Source organism: Myxocyprinus asiaticus, chromosome 13 (assembly GCF_019703515.2).
Source record: "Myxocyprinus asiaticus isolate MX2 ecotype Aquarium Trade chromosome 13, UBuf_Myxa_2, whole genome shotgun sequence".
Taxonomy (NCBI): domain Eukaryota; kingdom Metazoa; phylum Chordata; class Actinopteri; order Cypriniformes; family Catostomidae; genus Myxocyprinus; species Myxocyprinus asiaticus.
Window position 1 is genome coordinate 37,929,338 of NC_059356.1, and position 27,357 is coordinate 37,956,694.

Sequence of the window (27,357 nt, forward strand, 5' to 3'; positions counted from 1 at the left end):
AACTTTCAGTCAGGCATTAGACACGGGCTCTTGTAAACAAATCTAAGGGGCCTTTCTTGAAACAATGCGCATAGGATTTATACGTCGCGGTATGTGGATTGTTTTAATTGGTCAAAATAAGCAAACGCTGACGACATGCAGCCAATGACAGTGCTGGTGTCGTTAAAAAGGGCGGGGCATAGAATTCCTTGGCAAACAGCGTGTGCTAGTTAATCTGCCTACAAATAACAGGGTACAACGTAATGAAATCTTAAAATAGCATTTTAAATGTATCAGATTAAAGTTTACATGGTATAAAGTTTAAATTCACTATATAATAGTAATGCAAGATTTAAAACCAAGTGACAAAATTTCAAGAGGCACCATGTTTATAAAGTTTGAATCAACATTAATGACACTCTTATTTCTCTGAGCTTTTTTCTCATTTATGGCAGCCAACATTGAGTAACATACATTTTAAATTTAAATTTACGACAGAAATAATAAAGAAACAAAAGGCTTGGTGTACAACAACTGTAACAGGATAAGAGTAACAGGAGGCAAAAACAAACAAACAAAAATATCTGAGAACAATGTCATTAAATCAGGGCCCCTTAAAGAACAAGGTAATAATAAACTCTAACTGGGAACTTAAAATAGAACACTCAAGTGAATGATGCCAGGACCGCGAAACAATATAATACTGTAGTCTGCCTCATACATCCACAGAAATATATGGGATTATATCAGTGCTTTAAATATCAGGCGATTTCTGCAAATGATTTGCTGTAAGTCTCGTTCCTTATGACAAGTGCATTGTATCTCAGTGCAGCAAATTAGCTTGTGTCATGCGTAAAAAGTATGTGTAAACCCAAACTGATTTCACAATAGGACCAACGTGTGTAAGCATTAACAAAGTAAATTAAGTTTTCAAGAGAATAGGAAGGCTTGTCAATGCTGTAGTAAAATTCGGTAAAACATACTGCACTCTCATCAAGTATGTAGGGAAATAAGCCCTTAATAGGGTCTTGTCGTATATACTGAATTTAAGTGTGAGAAGCCCACAGTCCATGAACACAGAAGAATGGGCTTTGTGTGGCTATGCCATTTCCTTAAAACTGCAGCTGTAAACACTACAATTTCTCTGGTTACTCTCTGTACTGTCTGGTTAATATCCCAGACACATTTAAGCCCCATACTGGAGTGAGACTGTTAATGGTAACTCTTTGTTGAATCAAGACCTCTTGTTCAGAGCTTGGCTTAATTCCTTTAAAAAAAAACAAAAAAAAAAAACCATAAATTTTTAGCTACTAAATAGACATGCTAGTGAGTATTCAAAACAAACCCAGCTTTCAAAAGAACTTGAAGGATTGGTTCTCCAGATGAGATGCCGCTTCAAGGCATAAACAGATGTCGATAGCCCACATGGACCTTCGGAGACTCTATGGACCATTAGTGCCTCATTTGTGTTGGTTCAAGTCCAGCATGCAGTACAAAAATATGGTAGGTCCAGAAAGTCCATTTTCTCTTCTATTATTTACCATCTTCTGGCAGACCTAAAATATTATACATCCTATGACAGATGATGAATTGGATTATAGAAATATAGTGAACTATAGCAATAAATGAATGCTATAAAGTAAGAAGGAAATGATCACAAATGCCAAGTCCGGAGTGTCCTGAGATCAATTTGTCATCTGCAAATCAAACTGGTGACAACCATAGATTTTGTTTTTTTTTTAATGTAGCTTCTGTGGGTGAAAGGTTCCCCATGTTGTTCTTCTATCATGACGTTTTTCTCTCTGTGCCAAGAGTAGATAGCATAAGCAGTTACTGGTGTTTTTGTTTTTCTTTGTGACACTTTAATGTCAAGTCTCTGATGAAGTGTGACAAAGGCAAAAAAATTAGTCTTTTCATTATCTTTTCTCATTATGAATGCCTCCTTTTCACAGAGAGGTGGTGGAAGAGTCCGGGACGATCCCGCTCAAGTATCCACCCACAGCATGTCCTGGAGACTGGCAGGGGCCAGGAACTTGAGCCGAACAACCAGTGACAGGTGAAACAGACAGGCCACGAAATAACAGATCCATAGAAGGGAGGAGGGGCTTGAGGAGACTGACAGGGCAGAAGGCAGAGCCACCATGAGGTGTAAAATTCACCTTGTTAGGGTCAGGACAGGAGGGCTGCAGAGGGGCATTTCCATGACAGGGAAGTCTGAAAACAAGAGAAGATTGTGAAGGTGACTGAAAACAGGGTCAGAAATGAACTTTTCTATTAGCAGCAATATTTGCCCCGAGCCCCCGTTAATTTCTCGACCCTGGTGTACGTCCAAGACACAACATAAACAATATTATGGAATGCAGCTTTTATATGTTAAACAAACAACAAAATGTCTTGACAAATGCAGTTTTCTTTCCTGTGATGACATACAGATCTGGAAAAACTTAAGAGACCACTGCAAAATGATCAGTTTCTCTGGATTTACTATTTATAGGTATGTGTTTGAGTAAAATGAAAATTTTTGTTTTATTCTATAAAGTACTGACAACATTCCTCCCAAATTCCAATTAAAAATTTTGTCATTTATTTGCAGAGAATGACAACTGGTCAAAATAACAAAAAAGATGCAGTGTTTTCAGACCTCGAATAATGCAAAGAAAACAAGTTCATGTTCATTTTTAAACAACACAATACTAATGTTTTAGGATGAGTTCAGAAATCAATATTTGGTGGAATAACCCTGATTTTCAATCACAGATTTCATGCATCATGGCATGCTCTCTACCAGTCTTTCACATTGCTGTTGGGTGACTTTATGCCACTCCTGGTGCAAAAATTCAAGCAGCTTGGCTTTGTTTGATGGCTTGTGGCCATCCATCTTCCTCTTGATCACATTCCAAAGGTTTTCAATAGGGTTCAGGTCTGGAGATTGGGCTGGCCATGACAGGGTCTTGATCCGGTGGTCCTCCATCCACACCTCGATTGACCTGGCTGTATGGCATGGAGCAACAGCAATGTGAAAGACTGGTGGAGAGCATGCCAAGACGCATGAAAGCTGTGATTGAAAATCAGGGTTATTCCACCAATTATTGATTTCTGAACTTATCCTAAGCTAAAACATTAGTATTGTGTTGTTTAAAAATGAAAATGAACTTGTTTTCTTTGCATTATTGGAAGAAATGTTTGACCAGTTGTCATTTTCTGCAAATAAATGACAATATTTTTAATTGGAATTTGGGAGAAATGTTGTCAGTACTTTATAGAATAAAACAAAAATGTTCATTTTACTCAAACACATACCTATAAATAATAAATCCAGAGAAACTGATAATTTTGCAGTGGTCTCTTAATTTTTTCCAGAGCTGTATTTCCTATTGAAACAGGAAGCTGGACGGGACATAGCAAAGATGACGTGTTCATCTACTAAAAGTTCATTTTGGCATACTGATGTCTTAAAAGCTAACATACAGACAGGGGCGGGTTAACGATTTCTGAGGCCCCAAGCAACCGACCAAATGTTGAAAATGTTTGCTTAAAGATTACATAAAATTGATTTTAAATCATAATTTTAAATTCATCCTATCAGCAGTTGTAGCAAAGTACATTCAAAATTTTTAATGAAATAAAAATCTAGTTAAAGATAATGAATACATTTTTTCCAGTTTTTCCACAATACAGTTATTAAAAAAAGCAATATTTACCTACATATATTTTTACAAAACACTTTTTTTCTTTTTACAAACAGGGTGTGCAAAACCTACTACACTCACTTACATTTTGGAATTCAGTTGTTATTTATAATTATTATTATAAACCAACAATTATTTATTGTTGTCCAGATTGTCATTATAATATGATACAGTATTATTATTATTACTTAGAGGATTTGTTGTATACAATAGTAATATATATAATATATTATATTAGTGTGTGTATATATATATATATATATATATATATATATATATATATATATATATATATATATATATATATATATACACACACACACTTATTTACTTCCACCTGGAGCTTATATTCTGATGCTGCAGTGTATTGTTCACCATTTTGCAAAATGCTGTATTTTAAGCATTGTAGGCAACATTCATAACAGTATTGTAACAATAAACATACAAGACATGGCGGCCCACTAGAATATAATTATTTTTATTTATTTTTTAAACATTGCTGTTTATCAAGTGCTGAAACTTTGCTTGGTGCAGAACAATCTGGAATAATGTTAAACATTGTAACAGTCCCCTCTTTGCAACCTGAACTTGCTCATAATGTTAAATCGTTTTGAGCGCAGGTGCTCAAAACGATCTAGATCAAACAGAACGCAGGTGTCTCGACATGCGTTTTTGAGACCTGACGTTCTTTTTAACTTGACACAGTGTCTAAAAACGCGCCGGTTCTGCGTGAGACACTAAAAAAATAGCGAGACGCGGTGTAGCAGTCAAGGATGTTCATCCAGCGTGTGATTGCATAGGAAAACAATGGAAAAATAGAGTAAACGCACGCAAAAAAACATTCTGTGTGAACGGCTCCTAACTTATCCATTCGCACCTATTTGTGAGTGAGAGCGTGTGGGCGAAACAAGTTCGGAAGTCCTGTATATTTTTTCATAAATTACAAACCCGAACCCAAAGTCCTACTTGGAAAAACTGACCTGAACTCGGAGGACCTCTTACGTGAACCGTTCTGAGAACTGCGTGGTGGTCTAAAATCCACAAAACTCAATTTTAATTTCAAAGGGTCTTTGATTTCCTATCTATCTCACACAGTGTGTGTGTGTGTGTGTGTGTTTAACTTACATGGCCTCCTCAGACACACGTACTCTCTCGCAGCCCTCTGGAGGTTCTCTCTGGAATAAATATGTCTTGTTGGGTCGAGGAGAGGAAGATGGCGGCTCAGACATACACAGAGGAGGAGAGGGAAGCGGACAGAGCGGCCCACACACAACTATATCTACCCACAACACATATACACAGATAAAGAGAGTCGTCAGCCAAATGCATATTACACTAACAACTTCACACAGAACATCCTGACATGTGTTGATAATAAAATATGAGTTACACCCCCACTGAGAGAGAATAAGAAAATATAACACGTCTGAAAATATGATGCATTCTGGGATTGCCTTGACCGCGAAGGATACAAGTGATGCTGCCTTTGAGATTTGGCAAAAACAAAGTCTCTTAGGAGTCACCACAAGTACAATATACAGAACCATGAACTTTTAAATACCGAACATAAAATCAAGCGGGATAAATAAGGTTAGCACAGACGTCTTTTCCTAAGCTCCTCCCACTCGCTCGCTTTAAGAACCAGTTACTGGTCAGATCGGTCATTTAATCAACCAACCACTGAGAGTGACTTACCAGAGTCAGTGATGGTGCAGGGTGAGTGTGAGGGAGACAGCTGGCCAGGAGAAGGGTCACTCTGTGAAGTGCTGCTGTACCTTTGAGCGGGGACAGGGGCTCTGTGACCATCTGGGACATCAAGAATCTAAATACACACAAAAGATCAAACAGATTATGGACAACTCAGATACAGTAAAATTGTTATAAACAAGTAGTTATTAACATCTCCGTTCAAACACAGAATAAACTGGCTGTAACATGCTTTATTCACTCCGAGTCCAGTGTGAGTGCTTCTGATGTAATTTGGGATAATAAAGGCCTCAATATACAGGTGCATCTCAATAAATTAGAATGTCGTGGAAAAGTTCATTTATTTCAGTAATTCAACTCAAATTGGGAAACTCGTGTATTAAATAAATTCAATGCACACAGACTGAAGTAGTTTAAGTCTTTGGTTCTTTTAATTGTGATGATTTTGGCTCACATTTAACAAAAACCCACCAATTCACTATCTCAAAAAATTTGAATACATCATAAGACCAATAAAAAAAACATTTTTAGTGAATTGTTGGCCTTCTGGGAAGTATGTTCATTTACTGTAGATGTACTCAATACTTGGTAGGGGCTCCTTTTGCTTTAATTACTGCCTCAATTCGGCGTGGCATGGAGGTGATCAGTTTGTGGCACTGCTGAGGTGGTATGGAAGCCCAGGTTTCTTTGACAGTGGCCTTCAGCTCATCTGCATTTTTTGGTCTCTTGTTTCTCATTTTCCTCTTGACAATACCCCATAGATTCTCTATGGGGTTCAGGTCTGGTGAGTTTACTGGCCAGTCAAGCACACCAACACCATGGTCATTTAACCAACTTTTGGTGCTTTTGGCAGTGTGGGCAGGTGCCAATTCCTGCTGGAAAATGAAATCAGCATCTTTAAAAAGCTGGTCAGCAAAAGGAAGCATGAAGTGCTCCAAAATGTCTTGGTAAACGGGTGCAGTGACTTTGGTTTTCAAAAAACACAATGGACCAACACCAGCAGATGACATTGCACCCCAAATCATCACAGACTGTGGAAACTTAACACTGGACTTCAAGCAACTTGGGCTATGAGCTTCTCCACCCTTCCTCCAGACTCTAGGACCTTGGTTTCCAAATGAAATACAAAACTTGCTCTCATCTGAAAAGAGGACTTTGGACCACTGGGCAACAGTCCAGTTCTTCTTCTCCTTAGCCCAGGTAAGACGCCTCTGACGTTGTCTGTGGTTCAGGAGTGGCTTAACAAGAGGAATATGACAACTGTAACCAAATTCCTTGACACGTCTGTGTGTGGTGGCTCTTGATGCCTTGACCCCAGCCTCAGTCCATTCCTTGTGAAGTTCACCCAAATTCTTGAATCGATTTTGCTTGACAATCCTCATAAGGCTGCGGTTCTCTCGGCTGGTTGTGCATCTTTTTCTTCCACACTTTTTCCTCCCACTCAACTTTTTGTTAACATGCTTGGATACAGCACTCTGTGAACAGCCAGCTTCTTTGGCAATGAATGTTTGTGGCTTACCCTCCTTGTGAAGGGTGTCAATGATTGTCTTCTGGACAACTGTCAGATCAGCAGTCTTCCCCATGATTGTGTAGCCTAGTGAACCAAACTGAGAGACCATTTTGAAGGCTCAGGAAATCTTTGCAGGTGTTTTGAGTTGATTAGCTGATTGGCATGTCACCATATTCTAATTTTTTGAGATAGTGAATTGGTGGGTTTTTGTTAAATGTGAGCCAAAATCATCACAATTAAAAGAACCAAAGACTTAAACTACTTCAGTCTGTGTGCATTGAATTTATTTAATACACGAGTTTCACAATTTGAGTTGAATTACTAAACTAAATGAACTTTTCCACGACATTCTAATTTATTGAGATGCACCTGTACTTCCTACAAAATCAAAGAACGAACGGGTGTGATGTCATTTAGAACAAAATCTGGCCAAAAAGAAGGTGTTTTTGAGTTCATTTCGGTGGTTCGTAACAGCTCGCCAGCAAATATTTTCAGGAAAACTTACCGGCTGCTAAAAACCTTCTTACTGCCATTGGTCCACATCATCGGTAGGTGTGACCTGGAACTCCAGCTACCTTGAGGCCAATGGCTAATTTTGTTTATGTTGTTCAGTGAGTCAAAAATCAGTCAACATGACCACATTGATGTGCAGAGTTATTAGCAAGGTGGTGCAAATGTACAGTTCCTAGATCTGTACGATCATTCGCATAGAGACATTTTCCAAGACCAAGTAATGCGATAATTATTTTTATTTTTTTGTAGTCTACTAAAATACTCTCAAGTGGCCATTCACTCATGTGCCATCTGTCTAAAGTAAGATATGCCTCTATCATCATCATCTTTGTTCTGCACATTAACACTTTTATACACTCATCTTTGCAATAATATCAGTGTCATAATAAATTACAATAACAAGAGTGTAACCGGTGCATATTATGGCCGTGTGTAGTGTGTAGCATGTTAGCGCATTAGCGTCATGAATTCATAAAGTAAACAAGACAAATTAAACATTTTCTGCTGCATATACACTGGCAGCCAAAAGTTTGGAATAATGTACAGATTTTGCTCTTATGGAAAGAAATTGGTAGTTTTATTCACCAAAGTGGCATTCAACAGATCACAATGTATAGTCAGGACATTAATAACGTGAAAAATTACTATTACAATTTTGAAAAAAAATTTCAGAACTTCTTAAACTACTTCAAAGAGTTACATTTAAATTATTATAACGGCTTCTTTTACTGACCTCGTGAATTCTACTCAGAATAAGGTATAAAGTCATTGATGACAAATTTTTAAGGTTTTACATGTAGCATCCTCATATTTAAATGTACTTCTATATGCCATATTCAGTGGGTGTATGAATGTTCGGAAACAGTATACCATTGCTTGGATGTTTAGAACTTCTTTTTACCCCTGAACGAAGAATGAAGGAAAACTTCTACGGAAGTATATCGAGGCCTTAATGGTGGTGGGATTAGGATGTAAACACACATACAATAGCCAAATAAAGGATTCCCACTTTATATTTTTCCACTGACTTAAACCCTAACCCTAAAATATATATATTTTTTTAAAAGGGTCCTTACAACCATTTTAACCTTTCAGATCATTTCTGAAGAGAAGCGAGTAAAGAAAACATCTTTTTTCAGCAATTTTATACCCAAAATTATAGCTAGGTCAGAAACACACAAACACACACTGACCTTGTGTTGTTCCTTTGCTGTTTCAGACACAAAGACTCCCTCCAGCTCCAGGTTCAGTCCTTCCACACTGCGTCTCAGTCTGGGGGCCAATCGGCTCAGAGGAATCAAAGGCATTGTCTGCAAGCACACAAATCAACTCAGAAAACAAACTCAGGGAGACCTATGAACAAAAATGTGCTAAGAAGTATTTATATGATATGGATCAGATACAAAGCTTATAGAAAAGCTATAAATTAAAAGATATACAGTACTGTGCAAAAGTTTTAGGCACTAGTGAAAAATTTTGCATAGAGGATGTCTTCAAAAATAATGACATAGTTTTCATTTATCACTTTATGTCATACAAATTCCAGTAAACATAAAAAATCTAAATCAATATTTGATGTGACCACCTTTGCCTTTAAGACAGCCCCAATTCTCCTAGGTACACCTGGACACAGTTTTTCTTGGTTGTTGGCAGATAGGATGTTCCAAGCTTCTTGGAGAATTCACCATAGGTCTTCTATCTATTTAGGCTGTTTCAGTTGCTTCTGTCTCTTCATGTAATCTCAGACTGAGACGATGTTCAGTGGGGGGCTTTGTGGGGGCCATGACATCTGTTGCAGGGCTCCCTGTTCTTCTATTCTAATCTTTTCTATTTGCAACTGTAATGTTTGGGAGTCTAACATTTATATTTCCTATTGACACACTAAAGCTGAAGATATAAATAACCATCTTAAGACAAATGCTTTTGTGAAACATCTTATGTGCCTAAGACTTTTGCACAGAACTGTATGTGGGTGAATCTCATGAAACCTGTTAAAGGGATAGTTCACCCAAAAATTCTCATCATTTATTCACTCCACTTTCACTTTTACATCTGAAAGTCACATGTGGTGCCTGTTTAGTTTCACTTTCACGTATGAAAGTTAAAGTGGAGATTTAGAGTAAAACAGGACTTAAATTTCGATCCGTTTCTCACCCACACCTATTATATAGCCTCTGAAGATATGATTTTAACCACTGGAGTCTTGTGGATTACTTTTTCCTTTATTTTCCTTTTTGTGATTTTTGGAGCTACAAAAGGTCTGATCACCATTCACTTGCACTGGATGGACCAACAGAGCTGAGATATTCTTCTAAAAATCTTTGTTCTGCTGAAGAAAGAAAGTCATACACATCTGGGATGGCATGAGGGTGACTAAATGATGATGAACTACATTTTTGGATGAACGATCCCTTTGAGGATCTGTGTCTATTTCACCCCCAAAATCAAAAAGATTAGAAAATTATTTTGCTTTAAAGAAAATTACGTTTAAGGACAACTGAGCACCCCCAACAACAACAAAAACATTGTCATTATCACCTTAGGGTTAGGTTAGGTTTAATAAAATAAATCACACTCAATGTAATATGAAAATATAAAGAATTTTAATTGTGTAGTATTTATTCTTTATGTACTAACTGAATTAAAGAAAAATAATTGTATATCTTTTTTATTTAAAGTTTGTAAAATGACAGAATCACCATTGAGAATAATGGGTATTACAAAAAACAAAAACAAAACAAAAAACATTCACAGTAAAATATCAGAATTACAGTTATTAGTATTTGTTGGAGGGGGGAATGTGCTTATTTGCCATGAAAACAATGTTAAAATGCAAAAGAATATTAATGGTTTTTCAAATTGGCTTCATTTTCTTTATGCAAAATATAATTTATTATTACCTTTTCCCTTTTAATTTTGGGGCGGAATGAGACCTGGGTATGTTTTTTTTAGATTCAACCATGTGTGTGACTTACTGAACATGCATGCATACAATGCACACAGATTATGTGTATCGTCATATATTCAAGTATGTCTACTTAAATCTACTGCTGTACATAGAGAGCCACTACCACATAACTGTGTATGTGTGAGACAGTGTTCTTAATCTCTGTTGCTAGTGAGAATGTGGGACTATTCGAGAGGCTTAGTGCATAATCACAGCTCATAAACAGGCACAAAGTCCATACGTGCACCCAACTTGACTACTGTAAACCAACAAGCATTCTGAAACTGTTGTGTGTGCATTTGTGTTTACCTGTGTACTTCCAGGTGTGTGTGTTTGGCTGTTGTGTGCATGTTGCTGTGTGTGGTTGCAGTCCGTGGCGGGAGGTGCGTGTCTGGAGCGTTTCTGCAAGGAGTGCCGTAACTTAGCAACCTGAATAAAAGCAATATGAGAGTTACAGTATCAGATGTACACTTGTGATGTTTTGGACAACATAAAGTGATAGTCCTAACTCGTGTGACTTTTTAGTTAATATTATACTGATCATTGGTATAATAACCACATTCTGTACAAATGTATCAATAACTATGTTTTTGACATAGCCGGCTCTGTACATTCTCTCAACCAACTTCATGAGCATCTCGTGATCCCTTGACATCACATTTGCTCATGAGATGCAATGAGAACCAATGAGGTTTAATGTTATCGATGTATCGATATTTGTTTTAAAGGCTTTGTTAATGATTTAACTTGAGAGTGAATAACAACTTCAGTGTTACTCTGGGCATTGCACAAAGTGATCGTATCACTTCAGAAGACTTGGACTATGATGCATGTGTTGTATCAATTACTTTTACAGTGATTTTATGGTGATCAGGTCACTATTTACTGTCATTGTGGAAAATAAAACCAGTAAAATGTTCCATGGAAGAAAGTAATTTGCGTACATTAGAGTGAGTAAATAATGACAGAATTTTTATTTCTGGGTGAACTAATGCTTTAATAGATTATAATGTACAGATGCCTCCAATGAGACAAATAAAATATGGACCAATGAAGGATTAATTGGAATCACCCAATTAGCCAGCAACTTTTGCCATCCAATGTGAAGTACTGACCTCTCTGAGGTGCTCAGAGCTACCCCATGATGCAGAGCGCTTGTGACCGCCGCCCCCTCTCCGCCCCCGTGTTTCTTCTATCCAGGAACTGGGAGTCTTAGAGAAGAGAAAAGGTGAACATTTATAATGACATTCAAAGTGATTTTAGTTACTGATTTTCAAAGGCTCACAATCACAATTATTGTGCAGATACACATCCTTCAGCTCTTTCAAGATAATCAAATCTGATCCTCCCCTCACTCAATCGCAACAACTCAAAAACACTCACAGATTTCACATAACATAATCTAGCCCTTTCCATTGAACGCAAGACAGTTGATAACACACCCTTCCCTTAACTGTTGACAGTTTGCTGGTTGTGAGACAAACACAATGCAAAGCGATGCCGTTCTTTCATGCACCAGTTCAAATGAAAGCACCTGCTTCATTCTGTGCACTGGATTCACCGAGTGCTGAAAGTGTTGACCTGTTTTTCACATGGTCACAAATGGAACTGAAAGCTGCTTCCATGCCCCACTGAGTGTATTTGAATATGGGACACAAGATGTAACACATCTGCTAGGCACACCTGGAATACGATGACATGCCCAAACACACACAGCTGTGCGGAGACTTGCATGATACAAACCACTGACTTCGCTGCACTACATTTCAAAGGAGGAGGAAATAACTATCAAGCGTTTGTCCTCAAGTGCACTCACACAAACAGTAACATGCATACCGTCATGATACCCTTGTGTGTCCTTCCTACAAAGGCAACGACCTCAGTTAAGAGCACCTAGCCCACACCTGCACACTCCACGATGCAGCGCTTACTGATGGCCATGCATTTTTAGCAAACGTGTGACTGATCCGAGAATAGCCGCGGAAATATGTTTCAGGATGGGGGTGCCAAAGGGACAGCAAGTTGGGTGGGGGGGTTAATGTGACATCAGATGGGAACACAAATATTTCTAGAGAAGTTCTTTACAAGCTACTTATCTTTCTGTCACAAGTAAGAAAAGTAAATGCTCAAAACTAGCTCTTATCATCATTAAACTATCTGCTTATCCGTTAAGTCTTAACTTATGTTGATAAAAAATGTTTTCTTGTGCAAGCAGGAGTGCAGCCATTGTATTATTTTCCAAAACTACAAGTTCTTATAGTCTGATGAGCCCTACCTAAGGCTGAAATTCTAGAATGGCCCCTGGTGTAATGCATATGCACTGCATAAATTGATCAAGGTTTTGCTGCGGGCTACTGAAGACAGTTTTAGTCATGCCATGTATATACAACTGTTATCTTTACAAAAGTGCCTGCACACCATTTCTTGGTTCCGGAAGCATTTTTCCCATAGAGATTTCATAAAAGTGTTCTAAGCCATGAACTAAACCAACTAGCATGAGGTGAATCATGCAACTACAAAATTTTATTTGAAGTTAAAAAGTTTTTGAAAATCGGATTTGTCCTTGTGTAATTACCATTTTTTAACGAGGGAATGAACTACAATCCCATGAAGCATTGCTAATGACGCAATTGATTTAGAAGCGATTGAAAAATATAAAAACTACTTAAACTTGTTGATTTTAAATATAGAATCAATACTTCCAAAGTTATTGCAAATTATTCATATATATTATATATATATATATATATATATATATATATATATATATGAAGTTTGAGAGTGTAGGGTGACCAGCTAGATTGCATCACGTCATGGAAGTGGGCAACCGCTGATGGGCTCTTTTGCTTCTGTTTGTTTGTTACGATTCTCTAAATAGCTCTTAAACACGATTTTTAAAAATTGAAGTCAAAATAAAGCAGACTGATAGCCTTAACAGAAGCAGTAAACAGGCTACCATTGATTAACAACCTTGAAGCTAACAGTAGGTCTGTCCTTAAAGGTTTATAAGTTATCAGTAATAATACATTTTTATTAGTCTATGGACAAAATAAATGGATTTTTCTTCCGGAACCAAACTGTTGTGCTCTATAAGGACTCTTTTGGGCCAGTAGTTCAGATATTTCTATATATAAATATCACTCATGATATCTTAAAACTTCATCAATATTTTTTTGTCTGGAAAATGATTGCATATGTTGCAGAAAAGTTTCTGATTTGTTTAGAATTTTCAGCCCAATTTAACTGACACTTCCAAATCCTTCACACATCAATCTCGCAATTTGGACAAAACCTAATTTTAGCCAGCTAGATCATCAGCAGAATTTGCAAAACAACGTTCAGAACATCAAATTTGCAAGAGATAAAAACACATAACATTTTGTCATCCCTCACAGCCTCGTTTTCATCCCTGTCAAAAATGAAATATGGCTCAAACTGTCCATTAGACAGTTCCGTCAACAGGCCCATAAACTTTTCACACTGGCCCCTGGCTTGTGGGCCATTCTTGTTTTTGCAACTTGTCTAGGTCACACAGAGTCTCAGATCTTGTCGTCACAGCCTTAGCCCAAAAACTGTCCCTCTGGCTGTCTCTGTCTCTTTCAGTGTCTCTGTCCCTCTCTTCCCGTCTCTGCTAGAGGTCATGGATATCTTTGCGGTTGGACGCTAATGTAACAACACGCAGTTGGAGTGAGCCATTGTAAAATATGTCATCACCTCCACTCCCAGGGTGCAAGATCAGGACTAACCGTGTCCTTTCAGTGGCTAGAGGGTTCACGTGGCCGAGTGGGGGCAGGGGTGTGAATAGATTTATATTTAAATCCGTTCCATCCTTTCTGCCCAGACACCAGCTCAAATCAGCCTCTCATGGTATTGGACTATAAACAGGCATTCAGTTTGTGTGTCTGTATGCGCAGCATGCTAGGTGCTGGCTAAAGTTTCAGAAGTCCCCTGTCCACACTCAAGTGGACAGGGCGGGCGATCTGATGGGGGTGGGGTAGACTGTTGAGAGTATCTTAAGACTGTGCAGTTGTTAAATGTCCACTATAGTTGGGGCTTCGATAGACAATGATTCAAGGGTATAAAATGGGTTGAGTTCATTCATCATTGTAAGAAATACATTACGTAACTTGAAAGACTATATAAAAATTGAGAGTGAAAATGGGGGTTATTGTGCATTGTTTGAGTGAGCATGTGGGGGGTGTAAAATGTGTTGGGGGATGGTCACATTAAATGAAACCATCTTTTTTGGGGTGACTGGTTATCAGTTCAAACACAGCAGATCAACTGCTGAGAGAACTAGCTGGCATAGATCTATACAGAAGCCACGGCCATCACACCACAGTGCTCACAAATAAGCAAAGCAGCGAGGAGATCTGAAGAAAATTTGAGTGGTGCTTTCACGTGTTTAACTCACCGCAATCACGCTAGGGTGTTGTGGCAGGTTGCCAGGGCATTGGTGCGCAGTAAAGGTCTGCAATACCGCGTAACTCCCACAGGACCTGCGAGACCCAATTAGATTTCTTGTGGCATGGGATTCAATTTCCAAGTTGAAGGTGGGAGCAGGCGTTACTTCTATGAGTATTGGGCGGGATTGGGCAGTCAGAGAATAGCCTTTACAAATGCGAAGTGGATATTTTTTTTTTATTTTATTAATTAATGGAGTACAAAAAACAATAAGTATTATTTTATTTTATTTATTTTTGATAATAATAAACAGAAAATATGAAGTAAAAATTTTTAGAAATTAATGAGAAATTCAGAGCAAGGCCTGGGCATGCCGTGTCATCAAAGGATGTGAAACTGGGAATGGGAAATGGTCAATTTAGTGTTAAGAAAATAACCTCAAGGCAAATCAGATGGGAATCATTTCACACGTCATCTGATAAAAGCAATAACAGAAAAATAAAATGTTGTTTTTGTAAACTTGTCCATTTTTGCTCTATGTGGAAAAAGAAATGTGGGGTTGTGGGAATGGGAGCATTTGGGAAGAAAATCATTGCATGCAGAGAGCGGGTTAACGTGGTGTTTTGCGTGAGCAGCCAGGTGTGGGATAGAAACTTGCAGGAGCGCTATGAAAAAACAGTCCCGCGCAGACACGGTCGCTTACTAGCCCAAGTCAAAAGAGCTCATTCCCATCCCTTTAGGATATTCAAATCAAATCAAATCACTTTTATTGTCACACAACCATATACACAAGTGCAATAGTGTGTGAAATTCTTGGGTGCAGTTCCGAGCAACATAGTAGTCGTGACAGTGATGAGACAATTTACAATAAACATCAGATTTACAACACAGTTTAAAATCTAATATACACATAATTACACACAACACAATATACAAATAATAACATACAATGTACAATATACAATACACATAATATAGAATACACATTATACAATAAAAAAAGTATATATAGTATATATAGAATGTACAGTAGGTTGTATTGTACTGTATTGACATTCAGGCTGTCGGTAGATAGTAAGTTGCCAGTGTGTTGTTAAGAGAGAATATAATATAATTTATGACAGTTGAGTGTGAGATATAAGAGTAAGAATAATAAAGTGCAGTGCTGATGTATTTTGATCGTGGGAGATCAAGAGTTCAAAAGTCTGATTGCTTGGGGGAAGAAGCTGTCATGAAGTCAGCTGGTGCGGGTCCTGATGCTGCGATACCGCCTGCCTGATGGTAGCAGTGAGAACAGCCCATGGCTCGGGTGGCTGGAGTCCTCCGAGCTTTTTTCACACACCGCCTGGTATATATGTCCTGGAGGGAGGGAAGCTCACCTCCGATGATGTGTCTGGCAGTTCGCACCACCCTTTGCAGTGCTTTGCGGTTGTGGGCGATGCTATTGCCGTACCAGGCGGAGATGCAGCCAGTCAGGATGCTCTCTACAGTGCAGGTGTAGAACCGTGTGAGGATGTGGCGGTTCATTCCAAACTTCCTCAGCCGTCTCAGGAAGAAGAGGTGCTGATGAGCCTTCTTCACAACGGCTTCAGTGTGGATGGACCATGTTAGTTCCTCAGTGATGTGGACACCCAGGAACTTGAAGCTGCTGACTCTCTCCACTGGTGCTCCATTGATGGTGATGGGACTGTGTTCACTATCTCTTCTCCTGAAGTCCACCACAAGCTCCTTTGTCTTACTGATGTTGAGGGAGAGGTTGTGCTCCTGACACCAGTGTGTCAGAGTGTGCACCTCCTCTCTGTAGGCTGTTTCATCATTGTCAGTGATCAGACCTTCCACCATCGTGTCATCAGCAAACTTAATGATGGCATTGGAGCTGTGTGTTGCCACACAGTCATGTGTGTACAGGGAATACAGGAGTGGGCTGAGAACACAGCCCTGCGGGGCTCCAGTGTTGAGGGTCAGTGATGAGGAGATGTTGCTGGTAAATAGATACTGGGTTTCTCCATCAGTGTAAGTCTATGGGATTTTTGATCTGTTATACTGTGTGGCAGGCAAAAATCTTGAATGTGCACCTAGCACAATATATAAAATAAAGCAGCTTGTTCTGCAAGGCTTATGAATAGTCTTTGTGTGAATGTACATCTTTAAACATAGGCTACATTTAAAAAAAAATTATTATTCTACTATTACCATTTGTTTCTAAAACGTTTAGCAATTAGGAAAAAAATTACTAACTGCATCTTTAAGTCTGATCGCCTAGAAAGGTAATAGCACCTCTCCTCTACAAGCTGCATGACTTGAGATATAATTGTGCAAGTCAATAGCGCAAACGTTTTGAAAAACCCCTTACCACAAGTAAGCTGAATCGAAAGCATTTGTGGCATAATGTTGATTACCACATAAAACAATTGACTTGTCCCTTGTTTATTAAAAAAAAAAAAATGTATAGTAAAGTTGTGCTAACAGTAAGACAATTACAATGCAAGTGAATGGAGCCAGTCTATAAACATCTGGCTAAAATACACACTGTCTGAAGTATAGTCATAAGACGCAAACACTGTACATGTTAACAATTTTAAAGTGATCAAATTAGGGATTTACTTGCATTACAGTGTTTAGTGCATTACAGGGTTTATGAATGTTACATTGCCATGACAACAAAGTTGTAAATCCCTGATTAACACATATGGTGTTTACATCTTATGGCTATACATTTGAAACAGTGTGTATATGAATGTTGATGGACTGGCCCCATTCACTTCCATTGAAAGTGCCTTCCTGTAACTGCAATTCTTGTGTTTTTGTTTGTTTTTAATAAACGAGAGATGGGTCAAAATAATTTTTTGTGGTATTCAACATTGTGCTACAAATGCTGCCGATTGAGCTTAACTTGTATTAAACCTACAGCATTCCCTGAACAAGCATCAATATACACTAATTTAGTTCCACGTTTCTTACTGAATTAAATTATGTGAACATGGCAGAACTTTACCAACTTTCTAACTTTGAGATGCAAAATCAAAACGTGAATCCAGAAGTTTATGATTAGCCCCAGCAGGAAGACTTTCACCTTTTGTATTTGACCAAATTTGGCAAACCCCAGCAGGCATGTTGGAGCAGTGCTCCAGGAACCCATATGGAACCCATTTGGAAAGAACAATATGGCTGCCATTCCCAGCTGAGGTTTCCTAAACTCCCTCCATTAACAGCCAAACTCTTTCTCCCCAGAGCCAAGCTCTCTCATTAGGAACTGCTTGACTTCAGGCTGTCCCCCAGACCATTCAAGAAATATCCTTTACAAACAACATAAGCATTAAAACAATGTGTATATAAACTTTTATAATCTAATTAATTTCATAATATGCCAATTAATTAATCAAATTAATTGCAATTAATAGCATTAATACATATTTACTGAGAAAGCCCCTCAAAATAACAATAATTCAATATACAGTTGTGCTCAAAAGTTTGCATACCCTGGCAGAAATGGTGAAATTTTGGCATTGATTTTGAAAATATGACTGATCATGCAAAACAAAACTGTCTTTTATTTAAGGATAGTGATCATATGAAGCCATTTATCATCACATAGTTGTCTGGCTCCTTTTTAAATCATAATGATAACAGAAATCATCCAAATGGCCCTGATCAACAGTTTACATTCCCTTGAATGTTTGGCCTTGTTACAGACACACAAGGTGACACACACAGGTTTAAATGGCAATTAAAGGTTAATTTCCCACACCTGTGGCTTTTTAAATTGCAATTAGTGTCTGTGTATAAATAGTCAATTAGTTTGTAGCTCTTACGTGGATGCACTGAGCAGGCTAGATACTGAGCCATGGGAGCAGAAAAGAACTGTCAAAAGACCTGCATAACAAGGTAATGGAACTATATAAAGATGGAAAAGGATATAAAAAGATATTCAAAGCCTTGAAAATGCCAGTCAGTACTGTTTAATCACTTATTAAGAAGTGGAAAATTTAGGGATCTCTTGATACCAAGCAAAGGTCAGGTAGACCAAGAAAGATTTCAGCGACAACTACCAGAAGAATTGTTCGGGATACAAAGAAAAACCCACAGGTAACCTCTGGAGAAATATAGGCTGCTCTGGAAAAAGATGGTGCGGTTGTTTCAAGGAACACAATACGACGATACTTGAACAAAAATGTGCTGCATGGTCGAGTTGCCAGAAAAGAAGCCTTTACTGTGCCAATGCTACAAATGACAACACCCTGACATGCCTCCCAGCTTCTGGCACACTGTCATTTGGAGTGACGAGATCAAAATAGAGCTTTATGGTCACAACCATAAGCGCTATGTTTGGAGAGGGGTCAACAAGGCCTATAGTGAAAAGAATACCATCCCCACTGTGAAGCATGGTGGTGGCTCACTGATGTTTTAGGGGTGTGTGAGCTCTAAAGGCACAGAGAATCTTGTGAAAATTGATGGCAAGATGAATGCATCATGTTATCAGAGAATACAGGCAGACAATTTGCATTCTTCTGCACGAAAGCTGCACATGGGACGCTCTTGGACTTTCCAGCACAACAATGACCCTAAGCACAAGGCCAAGTTGACCCTCCAGTGGTTACAGCAGAAAAAGGTGAAGGTTCTGGAGTGGCCATCACAGTCTCCTTACCTTAATATCATCGAGCCACTCTGGGGAGATCTCAAACGTGCGGTTCATGCAAGACGACCAAAGACTTTGCATGACCTGGAGGCATTTTGCCAAGACGAATGGGCAGTTATACCACCTGCAAGAATTTGGGGCCTCATAGACAACTATTACAAAAGACTGCATGTTGTCATTGATGCTAAAGGGGCAATACACAGTATTAAGAACTAAGGGTATGCAGACTTTTGAACAGGGGTCATTTCATTTTTTTCTTTGTTGCCATGCTTTGTTTTATGATTGTGCCATTCTGTTATAACCTACAGTTGAATATGAATCCCTTAAGAAATAAAAGAAATGTGTTTTGCCTGCTCACTCATGTTTTCTTTAAAAATGGTACATATATTACCAATTCTCCAAGGGTATGCAAACTTTTGAGCACAACTGTATAATGATCAAATAACTATAAATAGTTATATTTAAATGATTATTAATATATCTATTATAAAAATAATAATTCAGATAATTAAATTGCATTACATTGTGGAGCAAGTAAATTACTGATAAGACAATACAAAAAGTGGCTTTAGACGGCAATATACTTATTTCTATATTATTGATCATAAGTCTACCATTGGCCTACAGTCCACAGCGATCTATTTAGCTGATTTAACTGAATTCGTCAATATGTCCGAAATAAGATTTATTATAAGGGCTTGTCTAAGGACAACTCAATGTTCAATGTAGAGCGTTTTGGTTGCGTTGCATCATAAACACAGTGTTTTTAGGTCACCGTGTCATTTTAAACGTAGTTTGAAACTTAGAAACACACTTCTTGTGATTCCTGAATTCGGAATAGCGCTCCGTCCTGCTGTGTTTGAGCGCAAGAATGCGTCCTCCTCTTGTGCTGTCACTAGTGTCAAGCAAGCGGTCTTGTCTAGAAGGGATCCCTCCCACGTCAATCTCGTGAGATTCTTACACGTGCATGCGCGAGAACTTGACGTGAGAGGGATCCCTTCTAGACACAACCCAAGCAAGCCTGAGTTTGGTTTGTTCTCTGTACAGCTGCGCGTTGCCTATACAGTTGGAGTTTCACTAACTGCCCCCTGCTGAAAACAGGCGGTACTTCAAGCTTGAATTGCTTAAATGGTAGGAATATTCCATATTATGGTCCGGGGACATAATTAATTGTGTTAATCTGTTTAACACGTAATTTTTATATATATTTAATTGCATCGAATTAACACATTAAATCGACAGCCATAGTGTAAATCTAAAATGTCAAACAAACCAATTATTTGTTCAACTCCCAACAGAGCAGTCTTAAAATGTGTCATTTACTCCCCCTCATGTCATTCAAAAACCCAAATGACTTTCTTTCTTCCATAAAACCCAAAAGGAGATGTTTAGCAGAATCCCTGAAAAAAACACCCTGGAGATTCTGCAAAACTCCTTTTGTGCTCCACAGACAAGTCATATGGGTTTGGAACAACATGAGGGTGAGTAAATGTTGACATCATTTTCAATTTAGGGTCCTTTTCATTTTTGTTCACTACTTTTCAAGTGGGAGAGATGACAAGGAAACAGGAGGTGTTTGAAGCCACTGGAGGTTCTCACCTGTGTGGCCTTGTCATTGACACAGGTAACAGGCTGACCCTCTGGTTCCTTAGGCCAGTGGCCCTGCAGGTACGGCCCCACCAAAGTTTCGAGAGACAATGTCCGTCGCAAGGTTGGCTTTGGGGGACGGCCCTTCGTCTTGCACTCCACTAAAAAACAGGGAAGAAATAGAGGATGACAAATGTGAGATGTGTCTCTTTTTTAAATTCTGTTTTATATATAATTTTTACAATGGTTTAGAAATATTGGAATGTCTATTATTTCACTATTTGTAAAGTACAGCAAGCATTATGCAGTGTATACATAGCAATATTCAGTAAATAGTAAGCTAGTATTCCATTCTGTACATAGTCAGAGAGGGGAGGAATGGGATCGGGATATGATGCAGGCTGTGATTAAGCGCATGATTTAACTGTTGTGTGCAAAGCTCTGACATGAAATGTGTTGTTGATACTATCTGTTTGTGTATAATAATCTTTTCATGTTAATCCCATACGTTGGCACTTTCAGCTGCTTGTAAATCACACTGAGACCCAGTCCATGACCGAAAGGCAAGTTATAAATAGACGCTGTTGTGGTAGTGGATGCTGAACTTCCTGGTGCTTCATCAACACGCTGCAAACAGGTTAGTCTCCAGGCTCTTGCACAAAATACTCCAGAGGATCACATTCACACATACACGGGATATTTTTTCCTTCTTCTGAGCATTGATCATGACACAGAAACTCATATTGGTACATCTGATCTTCGACCTTGTCAGATCCTTCCTGGTTCTATTCAATCCCTCCCAGCCCTTGGGGTCTTTGCAGTGGGTTCGGGGAATGCTTTTGATGGTGGACATTTACTGGCAGGCGCTAATCAAGGCCTGCTTGTCTGGTATCGAGAGTATTTTGTGAGGGAATTTGAGGTTGTGGTATCAAGCAGGTTGGGTGACTATGTCCCATGTTGACGTTGTGTGTGTATATGGTTACTGAAAGGGATAGTTCAGTCAAAAATGAAAATTCTGTCATTATTTACTCACCCTTATATTGTATGACTTTCTTTCTTCCGTGGAACACAAAAAGAAACATTTAAAAAAAGTTTCACACAATTTGTCACCATATAATGAAAGTAAATAGTGACTAAAGGCCCCAGCATGCTTACAGAGAAGCTGTTCTTTGTTCAGAGGTAAAAAGAAGCAGCTGAGTAACGACATTCTGCTTGTGAACAGTTAGACACCGGCTGTGCCGCAGTAAGATGCGTATAGAAATAGTTAAATATGAAGTGCTCAAGACTACATGTAAAACATCAACTAATATGATAATGAAATGTATTTTTCATGCCTCATTCTAGGAGTAGAATTCACACAAGATCAGTAAAAGTAGCTAATTTAACAACTCGATGATGATTTAAAGTAATATACGCAGCAGATAATGTGTAATTTGTTTACATTCTGAATGCATGGCGCTATTGCGCTAACAAGCTATATGCAGCCATAATATGCACCGATTACAGAGTTATTGTAATTTATGATGACACTGATACTACTGCAAAAATGGATTTCTAAAGGAGTGTTAATGGGTAGAATACAGACAAAAGAATGATGATTGGCATCTCTTACATTGGGTAGATGCATGAATGGTTTTGGGCTGCAGCTCCAGGTCACACCCACCGATGACATGGACCAATGACAGTAAGGTGTTTAGCAGCTGGCAAGTTTTCTTTAAATTTTGCCCTGGTGAGCTGTTACGAACCACTGAAATGAACTCAAAAACACCTTCTTTTGGCCAGATTGTGTTCTAAATTACATCACACTCGTTGTTTTTTCGATTTCATATGAAGTGTTCAGGAGCCTTAAGGGGTGTAAAGCTCCAAAAAGAAGCCATACATAAACCACCATAAAACAATCACTATTTTCTAAGTCTTTCGAAGCCATAGAATAAGTCTGTGTGATGAACAAACTTAAAGGTGCAGTATGTAACAATTTTCATGTAATATTCGCCTTTTTTTTGCCAATGTGTGAACGGCTTGTAATGCAACTAAAAAAATTTGACCTTCCCGGACTTCCTAGGTTGCCTATTAAAGCCTGCAGACTGATTTTCATGTGAAGGGAGCGGGTCGCTTTTGCTGGTAAAATCCAAAGGATGTGACGTTTATACGCGCTCCCGAGAGCCTTGCCTCAGTAATCGCTTCTCTTCCGCTATTCAACAGTGACAACAAACTGCAACAATAGGTAACGTTATCTTAGAGATGGAATCCAGCAAACATCCGGCTCCCAACACAACACTGACTCCTACACAAACTCAGAGTAAGCCAAAAAAAACCAACAAAAACAAAAACATTTATCTACTGAATCCCGTCTGGCTAAGTGGGAACGTGATCATGGTCGAGCGAAAACTAGAGTGAACATCAGCAGGTCATTTGATTCCTGGAGGGACTTTCATTCATTTTTGGGGATCAAAACCGACCCTGAATTGGCATTCTTCTTATTGGACAGGTAAGCTTACATAACTGCAAAGCATGTGAAATATAGTGCCATAAGGATTGATCTGTGTAATTTTAACTAACTTGATCTTGCCTGCTAATGCTGACGAATTGCAAGCTACCTTGCTTCGTAACTTTCAAATAATTTCAACGATCTTCTCTTTATACTAAAAGTCAGGTATACAGGATAAATTTAAGCAAATACACTGGTTTCTTGATCGTGGTACAACATATGACTTGCAAAACATACAATAGTGCAACATAACTGCAGTGCAACAGTAATCTGTCTGGTATAGTTTGGTAGTATGTAGCTGAATGTGTGTATCAGTATGCTATGTTAGCTGATAAGTAGTTTTAATTTAGTCTCAAAGTTTGTAGTAAAACAATCATAACTGTGTAATTTTAATTATGCTACCTCATCTGTCAGCATGATGTCGGTGAATCACGTTCAGTCTCTTTGTACGTTACGTCATTGTTTTGGTCAATGCTCGTTCGCTCGCGTCCCTATGGAGTGTGTGCACGAGCACGAGCAACAGTTAGCTGGCTGCAGTTCACTTAACGGCCACAGGTGTCATTAATAACAAGGGTTTCTGAATCTTACATACTGCACCTTTAAATTTAATTTGTTATTTAGGGGAAGTGACCAATTAAGCCCACCCAAAATCTAAGTTTTACATATTTTCTTATAAAAATGTTAACAGCCTTCCAATACATTGAGTTTTAAATCAAAGATGAATCTCTCATCTAAACACTCATGTTATGTTTTGTCATTTCATTAGTCGGTACCGATACCAGTGACATTTCATGGTTCTCGATATCAATTTCGATACCACAGCAAAAATATGCTAATATGATAATGTGCTATTGAACACTCCAGTTTAGTTATTTTTAATTATTTACTAAATATTTTAATAATTATAGTTTAATAAAGTTTAATTTAATTTCATCATCAAAATTAAGCGATCTAATCGATTTTGAGTGAGAACAGACCAAAATATAACTCATTTTTCACTGTACATCTTGCCATTGCAGTCTCTAGGCACGATCATGATATCAACCTCGATTACATTTCCTAGTGCTTGATGCATGCCCAGAGCGCTAGATGGCGCTAGGAAGTGTAATCAAGCTTGAAATCATGATGGCCAAGAAAACTGATTTATCTGATTTAAAAAAGATTTATCGTGAAAAACAAGTTACATTTCAGTCTGTTCTCACCCAAAACCAATTGGATCACTTCAGAACAATTGATTTAACCACTGGAGTCATTTGGATAATTTTATGCTGCCTTTATGGGCTCTTTGGAGCTTTAAAGTTTTGGCCACCATTCACTTGCATTGAATGGACCAACAGAGCTGAGATACTCTTCTAAAAATCTTCACTTGTGTTCTGCAGAAGAACGAAAGTCATACACATCTGGGATGGCATGAGGGTGAGTAAATGATGAGAGAATTTTCATTTTTGGGTGAACCTTTAAGACTTCTAAAGGTAAAGCCAAGTATTCTCAGTTGAGGAGATGTAAAAAGCAGTGTAAACCTATATTCCAAATAGGACACTAAAGCTTGAATTACAATAGATTTGGCTTAAGTAAATTCCTCCACTAAAAATAAAACAATGCAAGTACTATGCTGAGATCTTGGTGTGAAAACAGCAGGTCAGTGGAATGTGACAATTGCAATTTGTTTTTCCTAAAGCAGGTCAGCTTATTTTTCAGGCCCCCTGAGCACTAGACACACTAGTGTTTATGTGCTGAACATGCCAAAATAGTGATTAGGGTTTACAAAATGTTAGCTGGCAAGCCATAACAACCAAAATGTATATCGAGTGTTTTAAATATGTTTATTCAATCCCATGCTGTGTTTTGTAGCTATCTTGGCCGGGAATAAGGTGGGGGTCGTTCAGTTCACCGAGAAGTTTCTTGAACCCTGTTGCACCGAAGCCAGCATCAGATGCCATGAGAAAGACCACAGCAAATTATCCACTCACGTTTCTAAACGCATGTTTTTCTTTAATCAAACTGTTTTACCACTGAGCAATGGAGCAACTTAAGATGTATTGGACAGTGGGGCATATTATAAATCCAAAATGCTTGCATATCTAGCGTGGTTTTGCACATTTATTGGTGTTTTTACCTGATTTGGTGTCTTTGCATCGTGGTGCTGTTCGGTTCTGGAGCTGAAATGGGACCGTGGCTCGGAGGGGCTGCAGTCCTTGGTTACCCACCCGGGCCACTCCACTCCGACAAGACATTCCCAGTCTCACAAAAGTTCACAAATTGCCCAAACTCCAGCGTTTACCACAAGCTGTTCCTCTGGCAATCCCTTTCGCCTGACTTTGACGTCAAATATAACGTTTTTCTGTTAATAGTTTTATAATAAACGCTAGCACACTCGCTAGCTAGTCAGCTACTTTCTTATGTGATGATAGTGATGTTTTCTCAACTAATTATTCAAACAAAACACGTTATTTTTTCTATGTGGAAAAATAACGAAACATAAACTTTTATGCACCGTCCTAAACGGTTTATTACTCCTGACCTACCAAACTCAATAGCTGGAGAACTAGTTGAGGAGCAAAACTACATTGTATGGAGTGATGCCAATTTTTCAGTCCACAATCTGACAACAGCCAACCTACACACTCGTGTCGGATTCAGCGTCCAAACACATGTTTCCACTCTGATTGGCTGCTGAAAAATACTACTCGCACACCATTGGTAGCTGACAGCGTCGATCTATTAGGGGCGGGTCTCAAATGTCGAGTTTCCCCGCCCACCTCATTAGAATTCATACTTTCAACACGGTCCTGCTACCACCAGCAGTGAGCAGCACAATGCATGATAGGTTAACTGAACTTCAGTCTAGGGTATGTTTACATGACAACGATGTACTAAAAACGGAAAAGTTTTTCCTTTGCGTTTTTGAAAAGTTTCGCATACAGACGCCAACGGTGTCAAAACGATCCCCGTTCACACGGATCCGCGAAAACGACTAAACACGCTGTAGTTTGCGTTGTCAATTTGTAAAGACACACTACGCGCCTGCGCACATAGACATTATTCCACAGAGCGGTGAATACAAACAATGAAGATGGCGATCGCTGGTCATAGTAGTGATGCAGTAAATCTACACTTTGCTGGAGAAGCATCAATAAACTCAAAATCTTGAGCAGCACAAACACAGTCCTGTAGTCCGTCATTGTAGTTTTGAATGTCTCGCGCGTTGTTTTGAAGTACTCGCGCGCATGCTTGAAGACTGAACTCTCAAGATTATTTAATAAACTCTGCTCATTTTTACCATCACTTCGTCTCCTGCCTTCTTCTGTATTCCTCCTGCTGACTCTTGGGCTGGTAGTAAGTTAACATAACAAGCTGTTGACGTTGACTGGTTTTGGATATCAGACAGAACTCAGATATATGGACATCTGACGGAGAGAGAGGTCTTGTGTACTCTGGATCCAACATGCATTTTCACTGCCTCATGTTTTCATATTCTAAGCATATCATTGAATATCTGTACATGGCATCACATCTATGTCTATAGGCTATATACATAAGTGGTGGGTGAATGAATTACAGGGTAAAGGTACAAATTCAAATACATTTTTCCATCTGAATCCATACATTAATTTCAAGATTTTCAAATTGCAGGTTCTGCCTACTGTACAATGTTCACACTCCATACAAAACACTCCAAATGAATAAATTGTTGATTATTGTTATTTGCACAGACACCAGTATTCATATTGATAACTGTACATCTCAAATGAATGCCTATCAATCCATCATTATTTATATAACACGTAATACGCATGCGCATGACGTCATCGTTTTCACAAACTTGCTCTTTGAAACCCGTTTTCAAAAGTTTGTGTTTTCAGGCCCCAAAACGCCGTTGTCGTGTAAACGAACAGC

The 27,357-nt window shown here is 38.6% G+C and overlaps 1 protein-coding gene across 2 annotated transcripts; it reads right to left on the reverse strand.

The window, feature by feature from the left end:
- Nucleotides 1-400: 400 nt before the first annotated feature.
- LOC127450522 (protein FAM117A-like) lies at nt 401-26,048 on the reverse strand. 2 transcript variants are annotated; one of them, XM_051714735.1, is made up of 8 exons: nt 25,577-26,048; nt 20,985-21,133; nt 11,461-11,556; nt 10,655-10,774; nt 8,592-8,708; nt 5,364-5,490; nt 4,794-4,947; nt 401-2,193 (listed from the first exon to the last, which is right to left on the reverse strand). In XM_051714735.1, exons 1-8 carry the CDS (start codon nt 25,692-25,694, stop codon nt 1,926-1,928), a joined length of 1,149 nt encoding a protein of 382 aa, XP_051570695.1. In that variant the 5' UTR covers nt 25,695-26,048; the 3' UTR covers nt 401-1,925. The 2 variants fall into 2 exon arrangements, with proteins under 2 accessions (XP_051570695.1, XP_051570696.1); XM_051714736.1 differs by lacking the exons at nt 20,985-21,133; nt 25,577-26,048 and adding an exon at nt 12,029-12,098.
- Between the last annotated feature and the right edge of the window lie 1,309 nt (nt 26,049-27,357).

Excerpts from the sequence above, each read along its gene's own strand:
- LOC127450522 (XM_051714735.1), bottom strand. The coding sequence starts at position 25,694 with ATGTCTTGTCGGAGTGGAGTGGCCCGGGTGGGTAACCAAGGACTGCAG. Across the intron at positions 21,134-25,576 it reads ATGCAAAGACACCAAATCAG|TGGAGTGCAAGACGAAGGGC; the intron begins GTAAAAACACCA and ends CCTGTTTTTTAG. Across the intron at positions 5,491-8,591 it reads CAGCAAAGGAACAACACAAG|ATTCTTGATGTCCCAGATGG; the intron begins GTCAGTGTGTGT and ends GTGTGTATTTAG.